Source organism: Sipha flava, unplaced genomic scaffold (assembly GCF_003268045.1).
Source record: "Sipha flava isolate LNK unplaced genomic scaffold, YSA_version1 173_pilon_pilon, whole genome shotgun sequence".
In the NCBI taxonomy this organism is placed as follows: Eukaryota; Metazoa; Arthropoda; class Insecta; order Hemiptera; family Aphididae; genus Sipha; species Sipha flava.
The window spans coordinates 170,387-190,162 of record NW_020271974.1 but is presented as its reverse complement, the minus strand read 5'-3'; the positions used below and the strand labels follow the sequence as shown (position 1 = coordinate 190,162).

The following is a 19,776-nucleotide window of genomic DNA, read 5'->3' as shown; positions in this document are numbered from 1 at the left end:
GTGATCAAAAAAACTATGCCCCATCATAATATTTGCTTTCTCTTTGCATCATTATGGCAAAGCTGTTAAGATAATATATATTATTTAATTGTTGTAAATCGTCATTAAATCATAAATATCTATTCTAGGCTTAATCGATAAAATGTTGAATTTTAATATATTACAAATAAGTAATTTATTCTGATCATTATTCAACACAGTTACATAGAGCTTTTAGATGCAACGTTCTATAAATACAATAGCTAAGAAAAAACGTAATTCTATTAATATTAAGTTAAAATTTAAACGGATTAAGTGTTAAAATATAAGTTGAACTGGCTTAATTATTAATTGATAAAGTTTTGTTCTCCACATTAAATGCTTTATAATATTACAACATAAACTCTAAAACGGAACGTATATTGTTCATCAGTATTATACGAGTATTTCCTTTGAATTTATTTTATAGTTCAATATGCACTGTACATAGGTTTTTATACGTTTAAGGAGAACAATTGACTGAACTATATTATTATACCAAAATAACAACATAAGCTCTTAAATGAACATTGTTGTAATATTTTATTGCGTTATCGCGTTCAATAATTAATAATCGATTATATGTAAACATACTGGATTAATAAATAATATTTTTGTTTTTATTTTTCATGCCAGGCGCATTGATAACTAATATTTAATAAGTTTATTTATATATACCTAGATAGAAGTTGGTTCAACAAAATTCAAAATCTTTCATACGTTTCATTACAACTGATACTTTGCTGTTATCAATGTCAAAATTAAATTAATAGTACATGAATGATGATCAATTAATTAATAACGAATCGTAAACAATTTCGTGGATAATTATATTATGCGTACTACTGCATAAGCATAGAAGTGAATTTTTTACATAAATCATTGTATCATCGTTATGAATGTACAATAAATGCGGATTTTTATTGTTATATTGATATGTTTCTATATTAAATGATGGAATGTTTTAAATGAAAAATTTAAATTTAATTATTTATTAGACTGGTGTTTTTGTAATTCAAGTATTTTGAAGTAGTTGGTACGAAAATAATAACTAACTATTTGATGGTTACTAACATGCATTTTATTTTACAACTTACGAATGTCAGATGATCTAAACAACTTCATTTTCATCCTTAAAGGGATATTATTATTATTGTTCGCTAATGTTTTTTATTCATTTTTCATAAGCAATACATAATTTGCCATTGCCAACATAAGGTTTTATTTCTAACAAAAATGTATGGTTGTATAAGAAATATCAAAAACATGTTAATATTGGTATTTGCTCAACAAACTTTGATTTTTTTCTGATATCTATTATTTGTGAGAAGATGGTAAAAGATGATAAAGAAGAATGGAATGAGAGGAAAAAAATAAAAAATGAGAAAGAAAGAGAATTATATTTTTGACTTACTGTCAACTTTTCATCGTGGTTTTTATGTTACTATAATTTATCAACCGAATATTTGCATAAGTCCTTACCATAAAGTTTTGTTGTAACTTGCAATGACGATTATTCAAAATGTCTCATTAGAAATGCTCGCAGAATTTTATATAACCAGTATATCAATGAAAACCCAAGGTATAATAACATTTTTTTTGTAAAATAATCAGAGGGTTGAAATTTAAGAATTCGATAACTTGATAAATTAATTATACAATTAGATTAAGTAATAAGTTGAATAAATACCCGCTAATTCAGACGCAAAATCAATTTTGAATACAACGATAAGATTATAATGCAATTATTCCCTTCGAGAATATTGGTCAAAACCTACAATTAACCACGAAATAAATTAATATTCTAGATATTAGCCTACTAATATAATGAAAATAATAACATTAACTGTAATGAGTTACTCGAAAAAAATAAATAATTTCCACCAAATAACAACATACCATACGATTTTTAACCAAGATAAAAAGTATTTACTTTTGAATTGTAATGTAAATTTATTATTCAGAACTCACATAAAAGGTAAGATTATAAGATTATTTGGGTATCTGAAATGGAAACATTTATTTTCTGAATTATTTGTTTAAATGTTTTCATAAATTATTTTTAATACAAATTCGTATTTTTGATTTATTGTTATAAATATTACGAAACTGATAAGAAATAATATTATTGGTTGTAGTTTTGTTAAAAACTTGGTTTTTATCTGGAATACTAGTCACTAAAATTCGTTTCACAGATTATACGTACAGAATGTTATGAATACTCATGAACATTTACAATATAAGTAATTTGATATTTAAATATTTATTAATATTATTGTACGCATAGTAAGTTTATGAATATGTACAGCATAAAATTATGATTTCTTCAGTTTTAAAGTGTTTGTTGATTAAATAACTTGTAAATTCTAACTTAACACCATTGTATACTTTATTGGTTCAAACAATAGTAACATCTAACTGATAAAAATTCAGAGTATCAGAAAATAAAAATGTACTCAACGCACTATTTGACTTATGTGTTAAACTATTACAACTGAACACACCGATGTTGGACTATCGACCGGAAATAGATATTTACGGTACAGTGATATTTTAATAGTAGAATTGCCAATTGGTGTATGAGGTATGAATAATAATGTTATTTATGTATAATTTAAATGTCAATATGGTATAAATAATCGGTGGTTTTTTGTACATTCGTTTAGAATTGTCGCTTCGTGGTTTCAAATGTAAATCTGACGACTATTGACTACGTTTTTATTTCTCGAGGAGAGTGTAACCATACTTTTATGCCACGGTGCATAGTAGAAAAAATTACCCAACTAGTAAAATTTGTTATAATTTTGACGAAAGCGATGATGTTACAAACGTGCTCCGCATGACGTTACTCTTCGGGTTTACAAAGTATCTTATCACCATCCACTCGTATTCATTGCATTTGCATAGTTTGGTTTTCGACCTTCAAGCCTCTCACGTAGGATGATATTTTATCATGCACTAATTACACAATATTCAAGTTAAATTTTTCGTATCTATTCGTGCACACGAATGCATACGTATTTATATATTAAAACATAATACATACGTACGTATACATACACACATATACGTGTATATTATGATAGAAGTACCATCGAGCGAGGTTAAAGTTGGTTAAGTTTATTAGCTTCAAAAGTTTGGTACGGATTTCCGGTTTCTCCCTCGACAACGGTGGTGGCGGTGATGTTGTCTTTATAGCGCTACTTCCTTGGTATACAGTTTTGATTATTAACCACTTCATCCTTTCCCCCATACGGTGTACTTTTTGTAGTGGTAGCAGCCACCAGGCACCGCAGTTGTTGCCTCGTCCCTTCCCTTCGCGGGATAAACGATTTTATACGCGCGCACCCACATGTAAAACAAATATGACATTATAATGGTTGGGGAATTTCGTACGAACCCTCCGGGTTACAAGTCACAACATATCATTAAATTTTGACAGGTTTCATATGTAAACGTTTTTGTACCATACACTCCCGTACGGTATAGGTAACGGTACCGACGGTAGACGGTAATGTAAATTATGGTCACTGTCCAAGCTCTAAGAATGATCATTATTACTCAGAAGTATCACCGATAATATGTGCTTACATTGTCAATTTATATTCGATATGTTATTTATCTGATATGTATATCTATATAATATCTTTTGTTGTGCTCAGCGAATTTTGATTAGTTATAACTATAATGAAACATTTTATCATTGTTTTTGTCTGTTGTGGAATGAAAAAATGTACATTCCGAGTTTTTACAGAATTTTATACTAGAAAATACAATTTAATTATAGTTAAACATGTTAAATATTGTTGAAATACATTTAATCGAAAACAAGGTTTATATCCTTTATCCTAAAATTATTTATTCATGGTTATACAAAGGTGATTCTTATTTATTTATTTATTTTGAGGTTATTTGGTCATTTAGTAGATACATTTATTTAAGATAAAATATAGCAGTTATAATACTTAAATCGTAACATTTTACTATACGTATTTATGCATTTATTATGGTACCAAAATTGATTACAGGTTCTAATGTTTAAATTAAGCTATATACCATATCTGATACATTTGTAGTTATACAACGCAGTGAGTATTTTTTTTAGTGATGGGCAGACCGGATTTCATATATTATCCGGATTATTCAATTCAATTTTACTGTTCGATGACTTAAATTTTTATTTGTTAACTGTAAGAAAACTTGTCTGTATAAATAGATCGATAACAATAATAATTATACCATTCCAATATTGCATTGTAATATGAGTTTAACTCATCTTCAGAAAAGCTGATTCAATAACCATTCAAAGATTATGCAGATAATGAAAAGAATTATGCATTAAAAAAAGTGAATTGGGTATTCAATTATGCCATCACTGTAAGTCAAGGGATATAAAAAAAAATTTAATAATTTAATAAATTGTTATTTCGGTAACTAATAATAAATTATAAAAATTATTTAAGTCATGGTGATTATACTGAAATTCGTAAAATATAATGAAATATTGAAATAATTAATTTTATTAAAAATTAAAAATAATTACAAGTTACATAAAAAACAGTTATAAATCCGGGTAAGAATTCGATTCAAATCCGGATTTGAATATCCGGATATATGTATAATACAGATCTTCGGATTTCATAACTTTTCCTAATTTTTTTAGACGAATAAAAATAATGATTTAATATGCTTCCCTTATATCCTATGTTTGAAATCATCCTCTTAGAAATCGTTCATAAAAATAATGGTTGTAAATTGAAAAAAAATACAGAGTGTCTTTATGTCGAATAAGGTATTGTTTAAGTCTAAATAGTAAGTTTAAGCTGACTACAACACTTTACTAATAAAACCAAAGTACCCAAACATAGGTTAGTATAAACAATAGAAGAATTAAAAAATAAATTATTTCTACGTACAATAAAATCTTCTGTTACACTACAATTGTACAGCATATCTGTCGAGTAAAACATTTAAAATATATTCTGTTAACCATGCGCAATGAACGTAATATTATATTATTATAAGTAAATTGAAATTATTACTATATATATATATATATTAGATAAAATGCTCACAAGACTTATGTATGAAGTTTGCAGTTATGGAATACTTTTGTTTAAATCAAAATATGAATTTAAGACAGAAGTTTGTGCGCCGGAGGGCACATTATTTCATTCCAGCCCATTGTTCACGAGGCTATATGCTACGAGATGCATTAGTTTTATTGTAGTTATAGTAATAAATTCTTGGGCATACGAAGACAATAATAATTAAAAATGTACAAAGTCCAGTATCGCGGCGAGAAACGACTGCCACGGGGAAGCGAAAAATATAGGCTAGTGGTCGTGTGGGAAGAATCGGAAAAGTCGAATGTAGGAGCAAAACGACTCCTCGTGAGCGCACTTTTCTTCCGTACGAATCACGTGGGTACCGTGGCGTTTTCGTTTGTATTCGGACGCATCTAAGGAACGCGTGCACGGCCGGATTTGAATGGCGATCGACGTGATTGACGGCGAATACTGGTCGTGCATTCGTACGATTAGTAATATGATTGGCGGTCTGTTTTCGCGACCGATGAAATCCAAGTGAGTTTGAATTTCTACTATCAGCCAAGACGGTTTTGCGCACGTTCATGGCCGTGTACGTACTGCCATACGGGTCGTGGCCTCTCGTGCACAGTGACGACCTGACCAGACCGGACTTTGATTGCATTAGCGATTGACGCTAGTTAAAAGTTATGGTACCGTCAAACCGACGTTTCGGATTACAGTAGGGGTTAAGAAAATCCGTGATTCCATTCGCGTTATAAGGAAAACAACAATTTCGTTCGTGGTTTTAAGATCATGTTTTATTTTCCATTTGGTAACCCGATATCCAGGCCCGTGCGTAGGAATCGTCCGAGGGAAGGGCTCAACATTTTGCACGTTATGTTAGGTGAAAATTAAATGAAAAAAATACACATTGGAATGTCTAGAGCACCTCAGTCGCATCATGCGAAAAAGGTGCACGCGAATAGCGTTCCACAACATCGGTCGGGTAGTGTAATTTTTTTCGGATTCCAGGTGGTCTCCGTGATTTCGTTCCCGATTCTTGGTCGACAAGCAATAACATGCATGTAGTCGTTTATCGTCATCACGAGAAATAAAAACTATACTATACCTGCTATCGGACACATAAATAATATAATGTTTATCGGTCGTACGTAATATTTAGTTTCGTAGTGTTCTACATTTTACAAACCGATATGAAATGCTGGATTAGGATATCGGGTACTGCGTAATAATATGTTTTATAACCCACTGAATATAATGTTTGGTATAACAAAATTTTAATTGCTTGAGAACCCCTGATTTAAATAACCAGGACGCAAATCATGTGTAACGATTCAACGGGCCGCAAGTCACGTGTTATCGCGATCGGGAATCAATGAATGTCAACAGACTGACATGTTGGAAAAAATGCGTTCCACCGATAAATGCGTTCATGACGATAATCGACAGTAAACGGAAAGTTCCCGAAAATTAAATAGAAAAAAAACCGTAAAATCTAGAACACCGTTCAAACAAAAACCGACAACTGTGTACGAATTCTCAAGTTGGTTCAATATTTTCGTAGAACAAGGACATGTTGTCGATAAAAACGTACGTGAAAAGATCCTCAATGGGGGGGACGGTTGAAATCCTTTCTCCTCTGTGCACGGGCCCGTCAAGGTAGATACCATTTGTGTAATTTATCTAGATAAGATAAAAGATACGATTGTTTTATCTAGATAAGGTATCTAGATAAATTTATTTAACTAAATTTAGCTATTGCGCAACACTGGATATAATCACAGATTCTCCCACTGCGCTCCCATGCGATTACAATTATATCGTATCATATTAGAATCATTAATTTTTTTTATAACCTAAACGACCTAGGCACCGTATTATATCAAAATGCTCTTTAAAATATACCGTCGGAACCCAAGCTCTCCCTGCCCCCCCCCCCACACAAAATACGTCTCTGATAATATCTAAACTATCATTCGTATTACATAATATAAATATTTTATATTTTAATAATATTATTGATACGTATTATGTTACTACTGTATTTTAGTACGCGAACTGATAGCGAGATGAGGGAGAGGGGTATCGTCGTGTCGACTACCGAGTACGTGATGACTAGTGTTGGGATTTATCTAGATATATTATCTAGATAGAATTGTTGACATCTTTATAATAACGCTAACTTATCTAATTATTTATCTAAGATAACATTTTTACTTATCTGGATAATTGCCTGTATTCTTGCCAAGATTAGAGTTATTTTTATTCTTGTACGGAGACGAATTCAACAAATCAGAGATCATCAAAATCGGTCCAACCGTTCTTGAAATATAAATTCTGTAAATAATCTGACTTTCTTTTATATATATATATATATATATAAATTTTGTATTCATAGTCATAATTCGTTTATTATTAATAAGTAATTATTATTTTTCGGTATGACATTTTGTTTGTATTTACATGTCAGGAAAATATTTTTGGTATTTTTAAACTTAATTTCTTATTTTTCCATGGAAGTTCCAAATATAGTAGGTATTTAATTTTAGTATATGCATGTAACTTATATGCTGAATAGTCATTACTTCACTCCTGGAACCCGTAAAGTCGTAACTACTTATAGAATAATGAAAATCATCAAATTAAAACAATATTATTTACTTAAAATATTTTTTTATGTATTCTGTATTCAACTTGATTCGTACAGAGCAAATTTCATTTTTTTTTTTTTTGTGTAACATTTTAGGGGCTAACTATCATTAAATATTGTACATTATATATTAATACTGTTTAATGGTACACTACCTACATTACTACAATAAACATTAAACACCTAGGTACTTATTAATAATAATGATTATAATTGAGTCTTTGTAGATATTATTAAAATATGAAATATTGACCAAAAAATAACATTTTTTGAAAATATCTTTTTTTTATCTAGATAAAAATGAAATTATCTTTTATCTTTATCTCGATATTTTAATTTTTTTTATCTATTATCTTTATCTAGATGAATTTGGACATATTATCTTTCATCTTTATCTAGATAAATTTTGCATTATCTATACCCAACACTGGTTATAATTAGGACTGGGATTTTGAAGTATTTTAAAAATTGCGAAAAATGATCTTAAAAAAATGCTAAAATGACTTAAATAACTCAAAAAATGCCTCTAAATTTTAAAAAATTACATAACATGTACATAAACATTTTATTTTGTTTTATATATTAATAAATAAAAAATTATTCTTTATTGTTACTTATTGTAACTTAAAAGCAATAAAAATGAAAACTTAAAATTGAGTTTACCATATATTATATACGAGGTATAGTAGGTACTTATGTTTCATAATCAGATCGATCACCAATAAAACGGTGTTGATATTTGTTTAGATGCGGATTTATAACATTGTCTAATGTAATACGAAAATATTGATAAAACTACGAAATATCTAACATTGCCTAACCTATCCACTCATTGAAAAATATTATTAAAAAAATATTACTAAAATATTATTACAACCGCAAGTAAACACATATTTTACTTATTTTAGATCCCAAATTTAGGATTTAGAGCAAGGTTTGTTGCAGTATATTCACTATCACTCAATTTCCAATATCAAAATATCGAAATCGATGTCAATTATATCGATTGTCGCGAGAAGCAATTCGAATATGGTAAAATAGGAGCACTTGAATTACCTCCGAAAAATTTGGAGGCAATTCTAGTGATAAAAAGGTAACTTAACCAGATTTGGGAGGCAATTTGTGAGCACCACTTTGCGTCGGGGTTCGCTAACAAAAAAAAAAAGCGGCTGCCGTGCAGCAGTATTGCACACGAACGAACGTCCTGCGACTCTGGTGCGGCGGCGGGTGCGAAATCCCGGCGCAGGGTCGGCGGGACGGATTTATTTCGGACGATTTTCGCCGTGATGTATTTGCCGGGGACGCGCGACAAAATACGGCACGGCGTTGTTTGAATACAAAACGTCCGTGGACGACACACGTAGTGTCATTTTTTCGGTGCGAGCATTACGCGGCGATAAATAATCGCGACGTTGTACGATGTTTACTGTTACCATCGAGGAGAAGGGACGGGAAAGGATTTCTCATCGCGTGTGACGAAAATGAGCAAACGTGTGTACGACTTAGTCGCTACGGAAAATAGCCCTTCAACTCGCAACAACACGCTACACGCGCGCATCGCTATTATTGTTATCATCATCGTTATTATCATTGTTTACTATCGTCGTTATTATCGTTATTACTATTTTTATCACTGCTATTGTTGGGGGCTTCGCGTAAGCTACTGGAGTGTAGGGAAATCTGTAGTATCATTTTTTTTTTTTTTTTTCGTCTTCCCCTACCCGCTTCGGTGGTGTTCCCGCACGAAAATAATGCGATATTCCGAATTTTTATTCGCACGACCGCTGCACGTACCCACTAGCCGACTTGTTAAATATGTCACGAATCGTTTCTACACGCGAATCCATCATGGTCCGCGAGGTATTTCTCCGACACCAACAGTTATGAAATCATGTCCGTTTCCGTTTCCTCCCGTAATCGCGGTCGCTTTCGTCGACCTATTGCGTTTTTACTGATACGTAGATGATTACGGGCACGGAAGATAAATAGCTTTTTTAATTTTTTTTTTTTTTTTTTTATTTAAAATTGCACCGTTTTTCGTTAATGTTTCCATGACGATACGTACGAACGGTCAAGAACAATTACAGCGCAGAAATGACTAAACTTAAAAAAAGGACAGGAAACATAATTTTCATATTCAAATGTTACATTTTTATTTATTTTTTTGTGTGTTGCACAGAAAACATTGTGTGCCGTCAACAAAAAATTAAATAATCATGTTACCATAAAACGTATGTATTACGTTGATTTCTAATACACAAATAAGTTATAATATGTACCGGCGTACAACAATCAACATTTTTTCATCGACTAATTGATTAATTAAATAATTACAATCGATAATTTTAGTAACAATTTTTTTTTTTATATTTGATAACGAGTTTCATAAACAGTACATATTTATTATACTTAATTATTATGATTTCATATAAAATAACTGTAAAGGTTACGCAACTATAGTAATTATCACCAAAATAGTTTGTTTACAAGAATGAAAATATTTGAAAATTCGAGTATAAATAATTAACTAGAATCGATATGAGAACAAATCGCGTCTTGTAGAAAATTTTTTAGAAAAACTGGACTCAAACCTGAATTAAAGAACAATTTTGTACACAACAAAATATATGTGATCATCCTATTCTATAATAATTACAAACATTAAAATGCATCTAGTAAGAATGTTGTTTTAAAGGGAAAAAATATGTTTTAAATGAGACTAAAAGTATAAAACAAAGTACAATGAAATGATAAAAATAGTTCGGTGTTAAATCTTCGTACTGCATTCTTTAAAAAACTACAGATCTGTGAGACTGAAATATATTTTACATTATTTACATAAAAATTTAATTTTTATATATGAGTATTTAGTGCCTAATGATAATATACATAATAAAAGGCTAGTTTTAAATGTGTGTTTTTATTGTTTCAAATAAAATGTTTCTAAATGTTTTAAATTTTTGAAGTATTATTCGGTTTAAATTTTTTTTTGGCAAGACTTTATATTATTTTGTTCAAAACAGAAAAGTTAATAAAAGCTATTTACAAAATCGACTTTAGATTTTTTTTATTTTAACTTTTACTTATTTGTTGTATGTGATAAAAAAAAGAAAACTTAATTAGTGTGGTTTTAATATAATACAAGCGTTGACCTTTTTAGACCTGAGTGTAATTTGAATGAACCGACTTTTTAAAAAGCACAAGTAATTAAGAAAGTAATATCAGAATTATTGAACCCATAGTATTATGTAGAAAAAAAAAGCCAAATCGAATAATATTAAATATTTGCAAAGAAAGAAGTAGAATAAAAAATATCTGAGATTTATTATTTTTTATTTTATCAACTTACCGATGCAATGAAGTTGAGTTAACATTTTTCTATATAGATTTACAGCGGTAATAATTTAAAAAGATTTTTCAATTAAAACACGAACCATAAAATTCTGGTTAGGGTTATTCTTGACATGGTTATTTTCCTCGATTTTTAATTTTTCTTAATAATTATTTTGTAAAATATTTCAATGGCACTTTATTGGAAATTTTTGCACGTTATTTTTACTTAATTAAAAAAAAATGAAACAGATAGAAAAAAGTTTAAATTTTTTTGATACAATGGAGAAAAGTTTCAATAGCTCACGATTCTTAATTCTATATCACGAGGTATATTTTTAAAATAAACAAAAATAACATTAAAAATTAGACATTAATAATTTATTATTGAACTTAAAATATATTTTATCGCTGTTATAAAATTTTATACACCTATACAGTTGTCCAATGGTTACTTTATGTTTCTTTATGTTTTTATCTCACGCCAAGTCAGGAAATAGTTTTATAAGTTTAATTTTTGATACTTTGAGATAGAACATTGAATTCCAGAAATGATAAAATTGGAAAATTTTATCCACGCATATAATAAAATTATCTGTGCATGATAATTATGTACAATTTCACTATTTCTAGTGAAAACTCAAGCAATAAAAATATGAACTTTGTATACAATTAGCTAGTTGAGTATATTTTGAATTATCATCGACAATTTATACTAATTAAACATTAATGTTTAATTATTTTATAAAGTAATTAGTTTAAAATTACATTTATAAAATATTGATTTAACGATAATTTATTTGAATATTTGAATATTTGAATTTTAAAATGACTCGTTGCATAATAAACATCATTAATCACCAGAAAAAAATATCTCGATGTTTGGAATTAAAAAGTGACAGTACATGTATTGTTAATTTATCAGTTTTATATATAAATTTGCTATTTTTTATTTTTGAAAAATAAAAATAAAACCAGTGACAAATCCCGAAATATTTCTCTATCGGAGAGTTTTTTTTTAAACTATTTTTGAAATTGATATAATTCGAATTTAAATGATTATATATCGATGAGGGCCAATTTAAAAGTTAAACGTTTTATCATTGGAAATAAAATATTTATCAGTGTAAGATTTATCTCTGCAGAAAGGTCTTAAAATATTTTGTGTAATACAAACTTAGATTAGATTTAAAACAATAAAATAAACTAAATATAACAATAAATCATTTTGGTTATTTTACAATAATATATATTTACTATTAAATAAAATTAAACTGGTTTAGAATTCTTATTATTTATAATAATTTGTCAACATAAATAATTATTGAATGTCAAAATATTTAACTCTAAATATAGATTTTATAAGAGTTATTTTATAAATATATTTTTCAGGTACAATTACCATTTATTATGCTTTGGTACTAAAATATTTTCTGCTATTGAATATTAGTATTATTAAATATTTGTATATAGAAATAAATTATTATATTTGATATAGAACATAAAAAAAAAAAAAAAAAAAAAATGTAAACACATCATGCAGTAAACTTATAACATATCCTAATACAAGTCAATAATAATATTATAATAGAAAATAATATTTATCATATTTTGCAATAAAACTATACGATGTTTCTGACGTTTAACTAAATATTTCTTCAGAAATGACATAACTCAAATCAAATATTTACTAAAATATATAATATATATGAATATTATTCCCGTCTTCTGAATATGACGTGTAAAAACTCACATTATATTTTCATTTTTTATGTTGATGTTTTGTAAAGGATTCAATTTTATGTACCCAATGTGTTTGTCCATTTTTCGTGACAACATCCATATCTACCTAAAGCCTATTATATCCATTTACAATTCAAAAGTCTATTTCAGCCCGGTAACTTATACTTACCATTCATTCTACGAACCACTCATTCTGAACGATATACTAATATCCTTTAACACGTTTTATTTTTAAACGTAATTTAGTCTAAACACGTGAAACCTTAAAATTTCTCATGTTTGTAGTGTTAATAGGTATTAAAAAGAAAAAAAAAATTTCGTATAATTGATTATAATATAACTTAACAATAACTTGTAAATTATTAGAAAACCATGTTAATATATTGTTAACAATTTGATTTTAATCTGAATTTACGGAAGGAAAAAATAATATACTATGTTTAGTAATATGCTTATTAAAAAATATTTTTTTAGTATTACAATTATTATTATTAAATATCTTATTACATATTGTATTTCAAATATCATTGTATTTGTTTATATTTCTCTTTGAAATATTTATAAAAAAAAAAATCCTGAAACTCGAGAGATGTTCGCAAATCGTAGGTGTTAATTTAAAAATAAAATATGCGTTGGTTAGATGACCGGCGTAGTAGAACAATATGACATTTAAACATTTTAACCCGTACGCATACTATAGTTGTCGTGTTAATATCGATAAAGTATTTTCTAATTTCAACTGTCATCATGTTAATAACAAAAACTTAATTATTGTTCGTAACACATATTTTCGTTATGAACACGGTCCGCGAGATGTTTAAAAAATAATAGGTAACCCATTGCCCTAAAGGTTGAAGATCCCTGCCCTGGAGAATTTATACGCATCCCTCTAATTGCACCTGTACACGAACGCATCATTTTTACGACAACAAATAAATGTCCACTTAGAGATGTAGTATTTTTTTTTCTCCTCCAACCATCATAGATGCGCGTTATTCGTTACATTTGCCGTGTGTTAAATAAGTACTTACCGCCGTTAACCACGTGCCATTCACCGTATTGTCTCATTTACTCATATAACGATGAACACAAGAATGTATAATGCTATTACAGAGGGCGATATTGTATTCAGCAAGCAAAAACAACTGCAACACGTATTTGCGTTGGCGTTTCATACAATGAAATTCGTTACGAATACACGTTTACAAACCACTCCATCGGTGCATGACGTGTTACTCACATTATAATATTATTATGTTAGCTAATTGGATTACATTTTGGGAATTAACCTGCCGTACGTAATACGCTCGAAGTGCAAGTTAAACGTTTATCCAGTCGTATAACTTATCCATTTTATTTCCAATAAAAATAATAATACTGATTCGTTGATTTGATTACGAAAAGTCGTTTATCGTTTTATAAGCCGAGAGTGTTTATAATATCTAATAAAGAGCAAAAAAAAAAAAAAAATTATTAAAAATGATCACTGACTATCATATTGAATGTTTTATTGACAAATCAGTATTGTTACACGATAACAAATTGATCGCATACTTGGGACAATATTTTATTAACATTTATAATGGGATGTTTTACGGTTAGTAATATTAATAAAAATACGCTAATTTTAAACGAATATTGTTTGGCTTTGATGAGATATAATTGCTCAAATTTACACGTCAATATAAAAATGGTTACATCATTTCTTCGTAAGAAATATGGGAATAATGAAATTTAAACGGATCATCTTCTGAAAATACGACGACTAAACACGGTCCGTTTTATCTTCGTCGAAACAAGACTCACAGTAAAAAACTAAATAGTCTCGTATAAAATAGGACTTATGGTTATCCGAGATTACAGAAAACAGTATTCCCTCTGGACCTATCCGATCAATGGGGATTGTTGTGTCTCTTTCATTAAATACCTATAACTACAATTCGAATATTTATCTGGGTTTTTATTACATCTATTTAAGAATAATGGTTTGAAATAGACCGCAATACCGTTACAACATAGACAATAATTTAAATTTATAGATTTTTACCCTTGGTTAGAGTACATTTCTAAAAGATTATTTATCTCCTTGTGATCTTTCAAAAATCCTTAGGTACCTAATTAAAAACTAACTCGATGGTATTGAATTCAATATTTTTAGTGGGTCAAATAATTCTTATCAAATTGTGTTCAATACAGTAAATCACTGGCAATCGGTACACCGCGTGTTCAGTGAGCATACTCTAGATATAGAAACTATTTTTTTTTTTTTTAGAAAAACTGTCAGAGCCGTATTTAGAAAAGCTCTACTCCAGAGTAATGATAAGCCTGAGTTATGATTTTTATTTTATTTTATTTTATTTTTTTACAACTAATACTTAAGCTATAAAATAGAAAATGTAGAAAGTCGAAGCGAGTAAAGGTTTAGGACAAGGGTAGGCTAACCCTCAATAGTTGGGAGAAAAGCGAAGGAGAAGAAGATACTGAAACTACTATATGATATTTATTTAATATTTGTACATACTTCATTCGTATGAAAAACGAATAATATTACAATTATGGAAAAATTTAAAGGTAGAGTATTGAATATAAATAATAATAATAATAATTGATAAAAGAATCATTTTAGATGGCTAAAGGGTAATCGAGATTTCTTCATGACCATAAGTGCCAAAGTTTAAAAATACCTTTGCATAGATATTGTCTAATTTGATGTTAACATAAATAATACCTAATATTTCATCAGTTATGCAGAGTACCACTTGTTCCCAAATGAAATAAATTTATCGAATTAAACAATATGCGAGAAGTACATATTTACAAATATTATTTTAAATGTTTGTGTTGTTCCTACAAATGAAATTTCATTATAAATAAATAAAAATAATACTCGCACGTATTTATTTAATAATGTGTCAATATTAACTTACGTAATTCAGAGCTAAATCCGGATGATTTGTTTGTATACCATCGTCAAGTATAGACACGACCACTCCTTTTCCCGTGTATCCTTTCTGCCAGGCCGGTCCTATATTCATATCGAACCCTCCTTTGGCTCCTCCATTCTATAAATATACACACATACATACATTATATTTATATTTTAAATGTTTTGATAATACAATCTGTTACGCATCGGAACAATGGGTACAATTTAAATGATAACTATATAAACCGATAGAAATAACGGATCGTAGATGTCTTCCATCGGGGGACTACAATACAAAAATGAATCAAACGTAAAAATAAAAATGTACGCTTAAATATTGTATAATATAATATGTCCAACGTGAAATTATGTATATGCGTACTGTTGTGTACACACTGAAATTACATTTTAAGCGTGTGCGCCAACAACTTTATGTACGTATATATGTCAAACATAAAGCTTTAGTAATCATTTTGGACCTACAGGACAAGTGATTCATTTCCCTGCGTGGCAATAATTTTGAACCCAGTATTAGCGACAGTTGTAATGTCATCGGTTCTCGGAGGGCCATAAATACAGCACGTAGCCGGATTTCGCAATAACAATAAAAGGGTGTATCGTATATAGTATTGTAAAATGTACGCGAATTACGTATTCCCTTAATTATTATTATTATTATTATTATTATCATAGTTACTGTGTTGTTATTATTAGCACACACGTGAAATTTCCAACAATTTATACTCATATCATATCGTCTCTTCACGTTGATTTATGATTTTTACGAATATCGCATACAGAAAGCCATATACACTTATCACATTTTATATATTAGGCAAAGCGTTTTGGACATATGAGCGTACAAATCGTAACTTTTCCATTCGACTGATATATTAAGATAGTAATAATATTGATTTTACAATATAAGAAAGAAAGAAAAAAACATCATCCTAAATTATTAAAACTAATTGTGTCTATGTAGAAGTGACTACTAGGCGTTGCCATTTAACTTAATAAAAACAAGTTTCAAACAATAAGAACAACTACTATTAATAGTTTTACGTTGTTGGAAACCTGTTTTGATTAAGTTGAAAACAAACGGAACCAATTTTAATATTGTGCGTGTTTGTATATTTTAAAATCAATGGTGTTAATAAAATATCGCGTAATACTGACACCAAAAGAAATATATGTTTTGACGGAATATTAAGCTAAATTAAATCTGTACATCTATAAAAATAATTGACTTTAGTATTTTGTTTTACCAATGCGTTTATAACCCACCTAAAATATCCATACAAATTGTATTATCAAACAGGCGTGCTATTACTACCGATCAGTACAAATTTTCACGAAACTACAATTTAAAAATAATATAGTATTTAATTAATTTAAATTAATACTATAATTAATTAAATTAATACTATTATTAATTTAATTTAATTTAAGTAATTTAAAAATAATATTATAGAAATAAAATTTTACTGATTTTATCAATAAAACGTTTGACGATTGATAATTTATCACTGTTCTCATAGAGCTTATAATCAATGCAATTCAAAAAAATTTGTGATCAGTTAAGGCATTCATAATATTCTTTAAATAATTGTTAAAAGATAAACGTATATTATTATATCTGATCCTAAAATATTTGCTGTTTACAATTTTTTCTATACATTTAAAAAGTTAACATTATTAGTTAATTGTCTCTGAATCACTTGGAAAATATATTATTAATAGTTTCTTAAATCCAACTATAATTCAATATTATTTTGTATACTAGTATATTTATTAAAGTAAAATATAATTTTATCATTTTAATGATGATATATAACAAACATTATAATTTACATTACTAAAAATAATAAAGTTTCTTTTGAAATACTCGTATAATTAATAAAAACTATGATTATATGAGGTTTTTTTTTTTTAAATGTAATACGTAGCCTAAAAATAGTCCTTAATGCATACGTTGTAGAAAATGACCAAGTTGGAAGACAAATATCCACTTTTGTAGAAGTTTGCTAGATTATTGCATAAAATTAATTCATTAGCGTAATTTTATGCAATTAGCAATCACTGATGTTTGTCTGATACTCTCTTCGGTGTATTATTAAGTATATTTGATTACCAAAATACATAATAATTGTAAATATTTTGGGCAATTAATGAACTATTTTAGAAAAAAATTTTTTTCTTTTTAAGAGAAATAAAATTAGTATACATATAGTTGACAAAAAATCCATAAAATATGCAATAACGTTTTCTTTTTTATATAAAAACAATAAAAACATTTTTGTTATTCATCATCTAAATTTTTATTAGCTTTATATTTGATGTTTTTACAGAACGAGTTATGAATCAGTAAAAAAGTTATTAATGCATTCACTTCACGATAAATTATACATTTTAGATAATATCAGTGAATATTAAATTTGAAAAATAACAATACGTAATATTTTCAGTAAAGGATATAAATTTATTCAGATTTAAAAATATTTTCAGGTCCAATAATATAATAAATAAATTTCAATGATCTTATGAACAAGATAATTTAAAACATATCAATATATATCTTGTTTTTAACAAAGTGCAGTACATTTAGTACTATGATTATACACAATATTTAATTGCATAGGTTTTAAATAATATATAATTTAATTTATAGCATAACTATTATACATAAAATATTATTACAATAATCATTTAACAAGTTTAGTATGTTATTTTAGGCATTAAATAGTACAAAAATATATTTATAATATTTTAAATCTTATTGAGTACCTATCAATGTTTTTATATTATATTATTTTAAATGAGACAACGTATTTTTGATTAGAATAATATAAATAATCTTTAATACCATACTCAATCCATCCTCTCCAACAGGTCAATCGTCAACTCTATTAAAAAAAAAACTTACTATGTAAGCTAACGAAAAAATAAGTTCTAACGTTCAGATATATATTATTATTTATATTCGCTTATATATTATAATATTTATTTAGTAATATTATAAGATAAACATATTTTAATACATAAACCTGAATATTAAATAACACTACCAAAATTACTGTAAATTTTTCTAATTTCTAGACAAAGAAGCTAATTTCATAAACTGTATAAGATAAATTATTTATTTCAATATGAGTTTTTTTAAATTTTTAATTAAAATTATTTTATTCAATTTATATTACTTTATGATAAAAAATTGATAATTTTATACGTGTTTAAACGTTAAATAAAAATCAAATAGATGCGTAATTTGGTCTATGAAGTAAAAAAAAAAAATCTTACTGGCAAAATTGAAATAACTCGATTTCTAGTTTCTTCTTATGGAATATTATTATAGGTTCAAAGATATTTTTCTTCTTCACCTAAATTTATTCTCACATCAGTAACCCTAGTTATCATAATATAAAAATAATTATATCAAGGTTCATATAATATTTTTGTGGTTATTTTGATACATGTTTCGATAGTTTTGTATTATAGCATAAAAATGAAAAAAAAATGTGAAAATACAATGTATTATTTATATCAATATAAGTAATATTAAATGTTTCATTAAGTTGAGTTTAAAAACTTCAAGTATAAACACTAAAATGTACAAAATGTTTTGATAAAAAGACTTAACTTTTTGTCGTGATTGTTAGCCGAAATACCCATTTCATTCAGTTTAATTAAAATCAGAAGTATTTACTGAAATTAAGTATATAATATAATATTTAAATAAAATAAAATCATTTAACATGACCATTGACTTCCACATTTTTTTTATGCATACCTTACACTAATGCAGTGGTTTTTCACCTTTTTCGGATCGCGACCTCCCATTTTTTTATTTTTGTGTAATACGACCCCTTCAAAAAAAAAAATTTGTTTTATTCATCAAAATTTGATTTAATTATCTATTAAATATTGACATGATAAACAATTTTGATTAATTAACACTTAAAAATTTCACTAAATAAATAATTTACTTTGTTTTTTTTTTTAAATAATATGGATAAACCATTTCATCCATTATTTTTGACTACCTCTAAACCTATGATTTG

At 27.5% G+C, this 19,776-nt stretch overlaps 1 protein-coding gene across 1 annotated transcript in view; it reads right to left on the bottom strand.

The window, feature by feature from the left end:
- LOC112680086 overlaps nucleotides 1-19,776 on the bottom strand; it is a gene marked incomplete in the record, with an annotated part of 199,354 nt that overhangs the window by 73,208 nt on the left and 106,370 nt on the right. Inside the window, 1 exon segment of the mRNA XM_025550082.1 lies at nucleotides 15,720-15,854. Within this exon segment, the coding sequence (XP_025405867.1) occupies nucleotides 15,720-15,854 (135 nt within the window).